The sequence below is a fragment of the Taurulus bubalis genome, assembly GCF_910589615.1.
Source record: "Taurulus bubalis genome assembly, chromosome: 16".
Classification (NCBI taxonomy): domain Eukaryota; kingdom Metazoa; phylum Chordata; class Actinopteri; order Perciformes; family Cottidae; genus Taurulus; species Taurulus bubalis.
The window spans coordinates 22664653-22679586 of record NC_136604.1 but is presented as its reverse complement, the minus strand read 5'-3'; the positions used below and the strand labels follow the sequence as shown (position 1 = coordinate 22679586).

At 42.9% G+C, this 14934-nt stretch overlaps 1 protein-coding gene across 1 annotated transcript; it reads right to left on the bottom strand.

The window, feature by feature from the left end:
- Nucleotides 1–8660: 8660 nt before the first annotated feature.
- LOC306748739 (zinc fingers and homeoboxes protein 2-like) lies at nt 8661–13849 on the bottom strand (the record flags this gene model as incomplete). The annotated part of the gene is made up of 2 exons (XM_079231951.1): nt 8661–8889; nt 10980–13849. 2 exons carry the CDS (start codon nt 13847–13849, stop codon nt 8661–8663), a joined length of 3099 nt encoding a protein of 1032 aa, XP_079088077.1.
- Nucleotides 13850–14934: the final 1085 nt, after the last annotated feature.

Below are 14934 nucleotides of genomic sequence, written 5' to 3'. Positions count from 1 at the left end.
GTTTTAGTTTTGTGCGGCGTTCAAGGACACGATCGTCCCTCAATGCAACTTGGGAGAAAACATAAAAAGCTTCTGTCAGCAGAACAAAACAAAACACAAAGCAAAATTGTCACGAGAATCAATGGATGACTTTGAGAAAACCTTTTTAAAAAATGGGTCTGTTGGCAGAAGCTCTTATCATTTGGCTGAATATTCTTTCATGGCTCAGAAATGAACTTTTAGAAGTTAACTTCACTGGATAAAAAGTGATTTGCAGTTTAACCGCCAAGTTTCACTTCTTGTGTTCTGTGGTCGTCTCAGTCTCTGATTAAATTACCTCCAGTGATGTCACTCGAGTCAACGTCAGTCGGAGACTGCAAGTAAACAAAGGTCTGGAGGTGCGGAGTTAGAAAGAAGTTAGACCTCCTAGCTAAGCTAGTAGCGGCGACATGAGCCGCTACTAGCTTAGCAACCGAACTCAAACTGTCTGTGGCCACGTTGCATTGTGGGTAATGTCGGCTCCAGGTTTTGACAAGGGGTGGAATAAAAAATACGATATAACTTAATGTTTTTGGAGTGCAATGATAAATCTGTAGTACACAGTCAATACTCGTACTCTGTGTACTAGTATGTCGTATGAAACAAGGCAACTTAAAGGGCCAGCACCATATTATTTACTTGAGGCAGTTTTTTTATAGATTTATAATCTATTACGGTGATTGGCTTGTACTTATACAGTAATATTGACAAGTACAAGTACAACTAATCGGCCTCTGAAAGATGGGGAAAAATTCGGGGAAGAAAAAGCTCACTCTCCATATATATATATATATATATATATATATATATATATATATGTATATATATACGTGTATATATATACATATATATATATATATATATATATATATATCTGCGTATACGCGGTGAAGATTAGCTCCTGTTTTGTAAAACTATTGTCAAACTCTCCTCCCTGTGAGAAATGAAAAGAAAGTTGAGCTTCTGTGAGGGAGGGCAGTTTCAATTATCTTCACAGATCGTGACCCTGAATTTCTCCTCGCACTCGTCTGATTTCAATTTAGGGAGCCTGTGTACGACTCGCCAAAATAAAATATAAAGCCCCTCGTGCTTTTGTTGTGTGAACGTGGAGGAAGGGATGGGCTCCGGGTCGAGAACGTTGAGGACGATGTTGTGTGTGAGCTGGGATGCGACAATCAAGAGATTCATAAAAAGAACTAAAAGAAAAGAACTAAAATTGCAATATCTGATAATTGAAAAGAAAAGAAAATGTTGCTCCGTTCTCCATCCGCCTCGTTTTCTTTTCCTCTTTTCCAGCAGCAGCGACGTTGAAGACGACGATGACGATGAATCCTTCAACACCTGAGGAGGACAGAAGAGAGAAACCAGAGAAACGTCATCACGAGAACCAGATCATTCCCACTGAAAACACGAGAGGAAACTAAACACAAAGCAAAGAGGGCGGATTAAAAGCAGTTGTTGTGCCAGGAGCCGGCTGCTGGGAACTGGGACACGTTGTGAAATAATAATCGACGGCGGACCCGACCGGCTCTCTCTCCTAATCCACTAAGAGGAAAGTGTGTTAAAGTTGCGTTTAGCGATTAAACGAAGCCGTGATCGCACAAACAGGACAATGGATGTGACACATCCTCTTTGTTGTTCTCATAGAGTGGAGCAATAGTGGCTTTAATTGCATCTATATATATATATATATATATATATATATATATATATATATATATATATATATATACATATATATATTTATATATATATAATATATGTATGTATATATATGTACATGTGTGTATATATACACACATGTACATATATCCACGTCAACAGGAAGAAATGTTAAAGGAATTTATTGGGTATTTCTTTTTAGACTATGAAAAAAAGTTAAGACAATATTTCTCACGTCACTTATATACTTAAGTAACGGCGCTTCCATCGTAGTTTTTTAAATCCCGAACAGCGATCTTATTTCACCAATATTAAATATCAACCTAGGTATTTCACGATCTTTTCCTAAATCGAAGTGTTTCACGATCTTTTCCTCAAACTAAGTATTCACGATCCATTTGTAACCTAAATAAGTATTTCATTTTTTTGTAACCTAGCTAAGTATTCACGATCTTTTTGTAACCTAGCTAAGTATTCACGATCTTTTTGTAACCTAACTAAGTATTCACGATCTTTTTGTAACCTAACTAAGTATTCACGATCTTTTTGTAACCTAGCTAAGTATTCACGATCTTTTTGTAACCTAGCTAAGTATTCACGATCTTTTTGTAACCTAACTAAGTATTCACGATCTTTTTGTAACCAAACTAAGTATTTCCCAATATTTTCCTCAGACTAAGTATTCACGATCTTTTTCTAACCTAGATAAGTATTCACGATCTTTTTGTGACCAAACTAAGTATTTCCCATCTTTTCCTAAAACTGACTTAGTTTCCTGTGAAGACGGCAGTTTATTGTTAAATTTAACGAGCTGAAGACTGAAGACACGTGTTGACACCTTCGTAGGAAAACGCATAATAAAAGTTGGTGGAGACCAAAACCAGAGCAAAAAGAGAGAATATTAATCCGGCATCACACTAATGAACGTCATGCTACCCTGAAGCTGCTGGAGGTAAAAAGAAGAAACGTTTTGCTAACAGGTTCAACATAAAAAAACTAAATAATCTGTTTCTGCAGGTTTCAAAACAAAAGGAAGAAGAATAGTCTTCTCAGAGTCTGGATGTAGCTTTTAATTTAGAAACCGAAGCTGTCTGCAGATAAAAATAAATATATTCATATATATTTTTTCACTCTCAAACTATTTCAAGTAGCTTTTACTTTGTTTTTGTTTTTTTTTCAATCCCAGTTAAGCCAATAAAACCCGTCAATAAACTGCAGATGTTTCAAAACAAAAGCCCAGCAGGAAACGGAGGTGCTCTGAACCTTCAGTCGGCAGTGTTTAATTGTACATTTGCACACTAATGAATGTTTAACACATAATTATGTCTGCATCCATCTGTTTCTGCTTTCTATTTCTTCCTGTTCTAATCTTCTCTCAAAGCCACCACGAAATGTTGCGTCGCTTGTATCTTTTGCCAAAAGAAAAACTAGTAGTTCTTTGATTTCATTTATTTTGTACGTGTCTGGTTGTTAAAACATTTCCCCTCGACTCAGTGTTATCGCACTGAAAAAAAAATCAGCTGGAGGAGCTGTGAACAGCTGTTCAATCAGCTGTTCAATCAGCCGCTGCTTCACAGCAGCTGACGGTCCAATATGGCCGACAGAGGGTTCGTTTCATTACCTTCACAGACACAAGCGGCAGGATACACACACAATTATGGAGGTAATAAATGCAACGTTTATTTGTTATGGGTTTTCAAATGTTTCAAGAACCTGAAATAAGAAAATAAAAATGACGAAGTTAAATTTTATGTGGAATGATTTCTAGACTTCTGTAGAACCCTGGTCAGATGTGTAGCTGCGTTTGGCTTTTTGGGCGTCGCCATCTTGTTTTTTTTGCAACCAGTAAACAGGAAGTGACCATATTAGGACTGAGGAGGATTGACGTAGAGACGCCGTATACGTCTCCGGTGTCGACCTGTCAATCACCGTGAAGCCCCGCCCCTAAATCATCCCCTGCTTTATGGTCTGTTTGACTCTACATGACCATAATTTACTAAATGAACATCATGCTGTATTGAAGAAGACTTGAAACTAGAGATTGAGACATAAACTCATGTTTACAATGTTTACTGAGGGAATATATCAAGAGAAGTAGAGTCATTTATATAGACTTCTATACAACCAGAGGAGTCACCCCCTGGTGGTCAGTAGAGAGAATGCAGCTTTAACACATGAAGCATAGACTTCTATACAACCAGAGGAGTCACCCCCTGGTGGTCAGGAGAGAGAATGCAGCTTTAACACATGAAGCATAGACTTCTATACAACCAGAGGAGTCACCCCCTGGTGGTCAGGAGAGAGAATGCAGCTTTAACACATGAAGCATAGACTTCTATACAACCAGAGGAGTCACCCCCTGGTGGTCAGGAGAGAGAATGCAGCTTTAACACATGAAGCATAGACTTCTATACAACCAGAGGAGTCACCCCCTGGTGGTCAGGAGAGAGAATGCAGCTTTAACACATGAAGCATAGACTTCTATACAACCAGAGGAGTCGCCCCCTGGTGGTCAGTAGAGAGAATGCAGCTTTAATGTAGCTATAGTTTTTTATTTCAGTCGTTTTAAAGGATGTCAGACGAGTAAAATGTTGTTATCAAAGAAAAAAAGTACCACATTTAAATGCAGAGCCTTTTCTTCTGGTATGTGTCTTCCATTTGAACGCACTGGAACAAAAAAACGTAAAAAACATTGTTCTTTTATTCAAACTGATTGTCCTAAATTAAAACCAATTATTGTTATTCTGATTTTCAGATGGCGGTTACCTGGAAACCGGTAACGTTCAGTGTCTCACATCATATATTAATATTAACGATGACAGGGAGGAAGAGGCGCTGCAGGTTTGGGCAATTAAGCCTTCATCTATAAGCTACGACTGTTGATAGGTTATTATGGGCTGTGCTGATTAAATGAAGCCCCGAGCCCGCTGTGATTAGTGAGACAGGACAATGGATGTCACACACTCACACACTCACACACACACACACACACACACACACACACACACACACACACACACACACACACACACACACACACACACACAAAAGGCATCGCATCAATCGCAGCAGGAATTTGTTTTCGCTCCATCAGTCTTTCTGCTCCTTCATGTAATCCGGTCGATAGCATCACTCTTTATGAGTGTCATCTCGTTGCCGTGACCTTTGACCCCCGAGTCTGACCCACAACGTGTCGGAAATAAAGAGAAGGCGCGCCTGAAGCACGTTCTGATGTGACTAGACAGATTATTTAAACAAGAACTCGTACAACACAGATGTGTTTAAATCTCTTTTGGGTTGTTTTGTGTATATTTGTAGTCATTGTGTATCTTTATAGTTGTTGTGTATCTTTACAGTTGTTGTGTATCTTTGTCGTCGTTGTGAATCTTTGTTGTCATCGTGTATCTTTGTAGTCGTTGTGAATCTTTGTAGTCGTTGTGAATCTTTGTAGTCGTTGTGAATCTTTGTAGTCGTTGTGTATCTTTGTAGTCGTTGTGAATCTTTGTAGTCGTTGTGAATCTTTGTAGTCGTTGTGTATCTTTGTAGTCGTTGTGAATCTTTGTAGTCGTTGTGTATCTTTGTAGTCGTTGTGTATCTTTGTAGTCGTTGTATATCTTTGTAATCGTTTTGAATCTTTGTAGTCTTTTTGTCTACTCTCCCCGGCGTGCCAGACGGGCGGGGCCCCGGTTACCGGCACCCCGGTGTGACGGACCCCGCCCGTCTGGCTCTGGAGGCGCTTAAAACAAACACAACCTGAGCGGTCGGATGGACCACATGGAGAAGACGGAAGAGAGAGTTCACAAGGAAACATTTTAAAGTATTACGCAACAACCTCTGGTGGACGCGCGGTGGCGGTTAGGAGTCACCGGGTAACGGAACCAGCAACACTGTGTGGCGGTGAGGAGTTACCGGGTAACGGAACCAGCAACACTGTTGTGACGGTGAGGAGTTTCCGGGTAACGGAACAACACGCTGAGTGCCGGTGAGGGGTTACCGGGTAACGGAACCAGCAACACTGACTGCCGGTGAGGGGTTACCGGGTAACGGAACCAGCAACTCAAACACTAGAGAGAAATACTGAAGTTTAACTTGAAGGGTTTTCTTCAATCTGAGACAAGCGTTTAAAAGCTTCGACTGAAAGAGAAGACGAGAGGACGGAGAGACAGACAGATGGACAGACAGATAGCTAGAGATGGAGACAGACAGATAGCTAGAGATGGAGACAGACAGACGGAAGAACGGACAGGTAGATGGATGGACAGACAGAGAGAGAGACAGACAGACAGAAATACAGAGAGACAGACAGATAGAGATAGACAGACAGATAGAACATGAAATATGGAACAAGTTGACTCACTTTAACTTAAATATTTCCCTTATATGGATTTAGTTTGGTTTCAATGGATCAGATGAAGAAATAAAAGTTTCTTCTCGGTTTATCGTCAATAAAACTTGAGATAAGGTTTTTCTAATCAGACAGAACGTTCTTTCCATCAAACACCGCTCTAGCCGCTCGGTGATCGGTGAGGAGTGAAGTGGCTCCGGAGAGCCGGGCTCAGCCGGTGTCTGGCCCGGCAGACGGGCGCGCCGCCACGGCCACGCCGCCAGAGTTCAGCTCGTGTTCGTTGGTGCTGCTGCAGGATCGGAGCTCCAGGAGTCTCGTTTTAACGCTTCAAACCGGTTTCAAACCGGCTTCAACGGGTTCCACACGACGAACAGATGAATTCTCTCAAGATGCAGATTCAAGTTTGTATTATGTTTTATTAGATATAATTATTTGATATCGTGTTGTGATTATTTACAATGATTTGATATTATATATATATATATATATATAGTTATATATATATATATATATATATATATATATATATATATATATATATATATATATATATATATATATATATATATATATATACTTGGAGAGGATCTGTGTCTGAACCTTGTCTTCTCACTACTGGAGTCCCTCAGGGCTCCGTCCTGGGTCCTCTTCTCTTCTCTCTGGACACCAACTCTCTCTGTCATTCGCTCGCATGTCTTTTCCTACCATATCTATGCCGATACCCAACTGATCCTCTCGTTTCCCCGATCGGAAACACAGGCGGCAGCACCAATCTCTGCCTTTCTGACTGACGTCTCTCAGTGGAAAATTAACCCTGACAAAACTGAACTACTTTTCCTTTCAGGACAAGGCTCTCCCACCCACGACCTCACTATGACCTTCAACAACTCAGCGTTGACCCCGACTGCCAGGAATAATAACAAATACTTGTAGTAGTAGTATTTTTCAGATTTTGTGAAAGAATAGATTAGATATTTTTAAGCTGATTTAAAATATTGAACCGAACTGAAAGACTGAAAAAGCAACAAACCAACTGACAAGGAAAGATTTCACCCTCACAAAAACTACAGTTATTTCTGCTTTTTTTCTCAAAACGCTGCTCATTGATTATCGATTCTAGCTGTCAAGGCGATTTTTTTGAAGACATCCAAAAAGTGGTGACAATCCCTTCAGGAGTCGGGTCGATGTCAGAAGTCGAGTCCCCGCCGTGTTTACGGCTGTTTGTCTCCAGGAAATCATTTGAAACGTCGTCTATTTTGAAAAAGCAAACGTTAAAACTTTCCGTCTTCTGTCAGAACAGAAGCAGCGGGACGAGGCTCCGTCGTCACTCTGCCCCAGGCGCAGCTTTCATCCATCAGGCTTCACCTCACCGGGGGGGCTGCTGCTATTTTAGGCCTCCAATAACGCTCACTTTTTCTTTCTTTTTCTCTCCTCCCTACCCTAAATTTCCCTGAAGTTTGGTGTTTGTTGCTGAGCAGCTGAAGCCAAAACTCACACAGCTACACACACAGACGGCTGGAGTGTGTTTGATGCCCGGGATCGAGGTGTTGGCTTCAGCTCTAACGCGAGAGGAGGGGGTCCGGGGGGTGGGGCTCCGGTCCGTTAAACCACTTCACTCGTTCTGCAAAACAACTAAAACCTGCAGCCACAAACTCAGTCGATGGCCTTTAGATTTTGTACTTTTTTTTACGGTGAAATAAAGAGAAATTAAAGACGGATTGAGCGGAGAAATGCATCAATATCTTTTTCATAGAAATGTAAGTATTTGTAAAATTTATAAAAAAATAAACATTTTGTATCAAAAATGTTCAACAAATACACTTTTTTAATAAAAAAGAAACTAAATAGACACAAGCGCTGCTCCTCTGCTTATGAAAAGTGATCTTTATGGTGAAATAACCAGAACTTAAAGACAGAATGTGGACGTATTGAGAGGAGAAATGCATCAATCATCAATGTAAGTATGACTTTGTGAATTAATGGCAGTATTTTTTAATACAACTTTTAAACCTCCTCTACAGATACAGTCAACTATTACTCTCTGAATTCATGAAATCATAATTTTGTATTTGTAAAACATTTTGCTTCATTTTTGCTCCAAATTCTTTTGTGCTTTTTCTTTTCAAAAAGTCCAAAAAACACGTTTCTGTTTTTATTTATTTATTATCTTCATTGTTTCTAATGTGTATTTTATTATATATTTTATTGTGTATTTTAATGTTTTTATTGTGTATTCTATTGTTTTTATTGTGTATTAAATTGTGTATTTTAATGTTTTTATTGTGTATTTTAATATTTTTATTGTGTATTCTATTGTTTTTATTGTGTATTGAATTGTGCATTTTAATGTTTTTATTGTGTATTTTAGTGTTTTTATTGTGTATTTTATTGTTTTTATTGTGTATTGAATTGTGTATTTTAATGTTTTTATTGTGTATTTTATTGTGCGTTCTTACCTCTTGTAATGTTTTGGCCCCTGTGTACTCTGTGTTAACTTCTTTCTACTCCTGTCAAGCACTTTGTGATCTTTTCTCTGTGAAGTACGATATAAATAAACTTGCCTTACATCCAACACAATATATATTTGATATAATAAAACAACAAAGGTTTGTTTTTAAACCCGAGGACTCACCGCTCATCCCGTCATCTTCCTCTCTCGGTCCAGCAGCAGCTCCCGTCCTCTCCTCGAGTGTCCGTCCTCCAGCCAGCTGCCGAACGCGTCCCGCGCTGCGCCCACGACTCCCCCGTTGACTCCTCCATTGACTCCCCCGTTGTGGCCCCCATTGACTCCTCCATTGACTCCTCCATTGACTCCTCCATTGACTCCCCCGTTGTGGCCCCCTTTCTTCAGCTCCGGTCTCAGTCTGTCGAAGGCGTTAAACGTTACAGACGGAAAACTTCAGCTGCGTTCAAAGTTGTGTGTTCACACGAAGCTGATCGTTACGGATCAATAATCACTACTGTGATCAATTAAAACCATGTGACCCAGATCCAGATACAGCCAAGACTTTGACCAGTTGAAACATAAAACAATTGAAAATATTAATAAATATTAATACAAATTATATATAAGTATACATATTTATTGGCATACGTATATATACATATATATATGTATATAAATATATATATATATATTACCACATAACTGGATTCCTAACCGGGGACACCAGTCTGCCGTCTCTCCGTCCACCACGAGACAAAACAGTGAAGTTAAGATGTAAAATATCTGACACTAATTTATTTTTAGATAAAGGACATCAGAAAAAAAAACTGCCAAATAGTTCCTGAAACTTTTTTCTTTTACGATATTTGTTTTTCAGAATCAAGGGAACTGTCAATCAATTATTAGATATTTCGGCAACTGAGGTTCTCAATCAGATTAAACACAAGTGGGTCAGAAGTGGGACATTATTTTTTAATTATAATGAGGAGAAACTAATAATCAAAATAATTAAATTCTGAAGGACTTCAAGTCTGTGTCAGAAATAGTGATGAAAACTGGGACGAACGTCTCGGGAAAATCAAGTTTTACTTTGTGAAGTAAAAAAGAATCACTCTTAACTAAGCAGCTTATAATATATATATTCTCATTTATAGATTAAATCGATTAATCATCAGAAAATAGAGAAAAATATCGCTCCCCGTTTCTCCTAAAACAACTTTAAATGTCTTTTTTAGTCCAAAACACAAAGACATTCTCCTTAACATGATATAAAACAGAGAAATGCAGGAAATCTAGGGGCTGAAAATAGCATTTTCTATCATTTTTGCTAAAGATGTATTGATCATTAACTATCACGAGAGGTAATCCCTCCCAGAGCTTTTTCTTTTTCAGCTTTATCATATTTCCACTGCATTTGCTGTCAATAAGCATCGAGAACGACTCTGAACTCAGTCATTCCTAGTTGTGTGCGTTGAACATTACGGTGTTCATGAACCCAACAGGAAGCAGAAGCATTTCAATGTGCTGTCGGTGCAGCTTCATACCGGTGCTTTCCAACCCCACAGCTCACTCACGGGAAGAATAAAACTCTTGCCCAAATTATTGTGGAGATATTGGTTTCCGACGTAATGGCTGTGTTATTTCGCCAAAGATCTCCCGAGCTCCTGGAAGACCGAATAGAGTCTCGTCTATTTGTGGGTTAATGTCCGGAAAACAATGTTAATGTGGCAACTAGAAAAAGAACAGCAACACGAGGAAGCGGAAATTTGTTTTGCTGTTGTTGCTCCGCAGAAGGTGTGAGAGCGGAGAAACAAAAAGGACGGATTATAAAACCCTTCTGGGCAATTTGGGGATTCCTGACTGAAACTGAGGACCTTTTGAAAAGAAAAAGACAAATAGCGTTCCTACAACCTCATTAATCCTTGTACACTTTAATTATAAGGTCATATTAATTTTGAAGAAATTAATAACATTTATTCAAATTAAAAGCATTATTTAATTGTTTTCATTCTTTATTTAATTTTAAATATTCATCTTTAAATCTGCAAAGCACCACTTGGATTTCATATTTATTCTATATTATGTCGAAAAATTAAAAAACTAAAAACATTGCAATGCAAATATTGGGGATCGGGTGGCTCGGGGTAACCTGACCCAAGTAAACCATCTGAAAAGCCGTCATTGGAAAACTGTTTGGAAAAGGGCGGGAACTTCCCAACAAAAAAGAAGAAATACTTGACAGGTGATTGGATGAACCATCTGCCAATCAAAACATATCAAATACTCTCCAGTTCTGATATAACCGATGCTGTTGCAGCATCTACGCAAACCGCCATTGTAGTTCTAACAAACATTTACCTTCAGGTCTTCTTAATAGATAAAGTCTGAGGATTGTTTCCCACTTAGATCTCAAACCAATGCCACTGAAAGGCCCTTTGAACGGTAAAAGAAAATACATGCATGTGCAGAACCTTCGATACTCTTTTAACACCCTAAGCGTTTTAGTACCTGCCAGCCAACCGGTCTTGGAGTTCATCCCGTTGTTGACTGCTGAGGCCGTTGGCGCGCTGCTCCATCAGCCAGCCCAGCTCCACCTCCAGCACCTTACTGCTGCCGTGGTTCGTGAGGCCTCCTTCCTGACAGCGCTGCAGGATGTCGGGGTTCTTGGGAGGCCCCTGGCCTCCGTTCACTCCGTTGTTGTGAAAGAGTTCTGCCAGCTCCAGGCCGCCGCTCTGCAGCCGGCTGTCGGTGAACCAGCGGGCCAGTTCGGCGCGTCCCGTCCGACCCTCCAGCTGGCTGAACTCCTCAGGGGAAGGCCACCGCGTTTGAGCAAAATCGTCTATGAGGAGCGCCAGGGATCGGCTGTCTGGAGGCACTGAGCAGGAGTTGGGGCTGGGGGCGGAGGGGGCGACGATGGGCAAGGTAGAAGAAGGTGGAAGAGGGCTCTTAAGATGGCCCACGCCAGCGCTGGGTTTGTGAATCCCATTCAGCTGGAGAGTTTGGTGTTGCTGTTGCTGCTGATGTAGTCGTTTCTTGGCGATGGCCGCGATGCCACCGGCGCCCATCCTCTTCGTGCCCATGGAGTTGAGGAGCGCTTGCTCCAGGTTGTCTCGTAGCGCTCGGCGCTCCACGAACCAGCTGTCGATTTCCTGCCGAGAGAGGCGGGTGGCGCCAGCCAGATTGTCCACATCGCCGAGCGTGGGGAAGCTGTTCCTCAGGAAGTTCTCCTCCAAGATCTTTAGCTGCTCCGCCGTCTTTCCTTTCATCCTCTCCAGCAAGGGAAACTGGGTCAGCACCGAGGACTTTTGATGGAAGTCCTGTTTCAGCGTCGCTAGCGGACCATCAAAATGTTGGACGCCATTGTTGTGAGCAAGTGTGGTTTGATTGTGGGACCATTTGTCATGACCATCGGTGCGAGATGTCCCGTTGGCCTCTGCCAGAGGAGTGAGTACCTTATCTCCTCTGGGGTAGAAGGCTTTCACTTCCACCCCTTGCTGCTCTTTTAGTTTCCTGCTATCGTAAGGGAACCCTGGAATCTGGGTCGGGGCTTTGGCCGGAGCGCGAATGGACTGGATGATGGTCGGCCTCCTTATCTGTGGGGGGGAGTTCGGCAGCCTGAGATCAGCGGCCGGCAAAGCGTGGCCATTCGGGTGCTTCTCTTTGGAGGTGATGGGCGAATTAAGAGGAAAAAGTAACGAGTTTTTAAATGGCGGCGCATAGATAGGCGGGGGAATTATCAGTGGCCTGGTTAAAAACTCTGGAAAGACTAAGGAGTTTTTGTGGTTTCCTAACGACGAGATCATCTTCCCTTTGGACAACAAAGATGGCGACGACGACGGCGGCGGCATTAAAGGCACGGCAGTGGATGGCCTTTTCATCTCTCCGGCGACCAGAGGAACTGCTACGGGTCTTTTCATCTCCAAAGGAGCAGGAGGCGGAGCCATTGGGAGGCGGTCTTTTGGGGGAGGAGGGGGAGGAGGAGCCATGAGGCCCCTGTCTTTGGCGTCGCCAGAATGGGGGGCGACTGCCATGATGGGCCGCTTGGACTCCGGGCCGAACACCGTCGTCAGGTACGTCGGCAGGCATCGTTTTAGGGAAGGGCCGGCGCCAACCGCAAGTCCAGAGTTTGCGTTGGCGACCAAACTCAACCCGTTGGACGCGGTTGTCCGCACATGACTCGGGTGTCCGACGGTGGTGTGGACGAAGGTCTGCTGGGAGGATTTGGCAGGCGGTTGAGAGAAGGTTGTCGTAGGCAGGACGGTGAACGTGGGGTGTGCGGGAGGCATGGAGCCGTTGAACATCTTCTTCCGGGCTTCCTCCACCTCCTCCGGGGACCAGGTGATGCCCTGCTTGAGCCGCTGGGTGGTGAACCAGACTTTGATCTGGTCCTCCGGGTGCTTGGAGGCCGCCGTCAGCCACGACAGCTCGGCGTGCGTCGGGTAAGGAAACTTGCTAAAGGAGGTGATCAACGTCAAGTTGTCGTCTAGAGAAGGGTTGTATTTGGTGGTGTTCAAGGGAACAGCTATTTTTGGTACAGAGTTGAAGTTGGGTGGGCGCTGGAGCATCGGGGCGACGTGGGAGAGCCCTTGGAGGGCGGTGTGTTCGGGGATGATGACCATTCCGTTGATGTTCACCGCTGTGATTTGATTCTTCTGGATCAGGCCGTCCCGCTGGCTTTTTAACGTGCTCCCTTGATAGAGCGCCTGGATTTTTTTGGGGGTCTTCACTGCGGTCGATATGCACGGTGGGAACATGCCGTGGCCTTCGCCCTGTCCATTCGTCACTTGGCACTCAACCGCATTGTCCTTACCCTCGATTGTCTGCTCCAAGATGGTCTGATTGTTCTTTTCTGCCCTCTTGAACTTGAAGTTGGTCTCGCCCGGGTGCTGGCTCTCGTTGTGCTCCGTGAGCGAGTCGAACTTCTTGGTGTCGAAGTTGCAGACGGCGCAGAGATACATCGGATTGAGGATGACGTCCGGGTGGCTGGAGTCCACGTGCTCTTTGAAGTCGTTCAGGTTCTGCGTAGAAAACGGGCAGTATTTGCACTCGTAGCCTCTGGGCTGCTTCTTCTGGGACGCCGGGTCAGAGTCCTTCTCCTCTGCGGCTTCTTTATGTTCAATGACGGGAGGTTGATCTTTCTCCCGCGACTGCTCCTCTTGTTCTGATGGCTGAGGCTTCTGGGTTTCCACTGGTTTTGGAAACGTCTGCTGGTCTGGATTCTCTGAATTCTTGATTGATACTGATTGTTCTTTTCCGGTCACCTCGTCGTCCGCCGGTACCTCCGTGTCCATTACGTCCTCGGGGTCGTCTTGCTCTTCGGGCAGGTCGCTGACGACCCGAACCATGCAAGGGGTGGAGGACTTTCTACGACTGGACATGATGGTTGCTGCTGGTAGTGGTGATAATGGTGGTGCTGGTGTTGCTGATTGCGTTAAAGATACTGTGGTGTTTTTGGGCTGCTGCTGATGCTGCTGCTGGTGCGTGCTGAGAGGACGTCAGCGTGGATCGTCTTACTGGGGTGGATCGGAGCTGATGGTTGTGGATACTGGTAGGTGGGCGGAGTCGGAGCCTCCAGCCTGCGAGAGGGAGGGCGATAACCGGCTGACGGTGCCGGCCCAGGACCGGTGGTGCAGTGGCGTCTCCCGCTCACGGGCAATGTCAGCTACCGACCAGGGCGTCATGGGAGGGCATCACAGACGACAGCGGCTCTCAAGCTGAGAGAGAGAGAGAGAGAGAGAGAGAGAGAGAGAGACAGAGAGAGAGAGAGGGAGAGAGACAATTACATGTTAATATTGTTTGTGTTCAGTGAGCTGCGCTTGCAGCCACTTGGGGAAAGACTAAAAGCGAGAGAAAAATACATGTTAGAAAAACATAGAGAGAAGTCATGTCGCTATTTGTTTGTGTGTGTAGTGATGCGCTGCATTCACCCAAAATAAGACAAAGAGCGGGAGATATGCAGGATGGGCAAAGACAGAAGGGTAAAAAAAGAGATAATTTTCACTTTTGGTTCCATTTTATTTAAAAAGATGTGAGATCAACACAAGACCAAGGATAAAACACGGAGACATCAACAGAGATTTTCTACTCATGCTCAAAATGCTCCTTCAAAGACACGAAGAAGGGAACTTAAAACGCCTGAAAAGTATAGATATACAATATAAAAATATTATTCATGACTTTCTATGATGCCCATGTCTACAATGTATTATTAATGCTTTATAACTTGCTTATAGAACTGTTGAATTATAGTTGTAAGCACTCAAAGAGACGTTTTGCGTGTTGCCCTGGCATAGATTTTAATATTATTTTCACTTTACTTAAAACAACCAGTGACCTCTCAGAGTAACTTATAATCGCATTAAAAGAGTGATTATAAAGCATTATGAAGAGATTATAATGCATTACTGAAATGGGAATTATGATACACTTTAAGCCTTACAAAAAGAAAAAATGTAAGTATTAT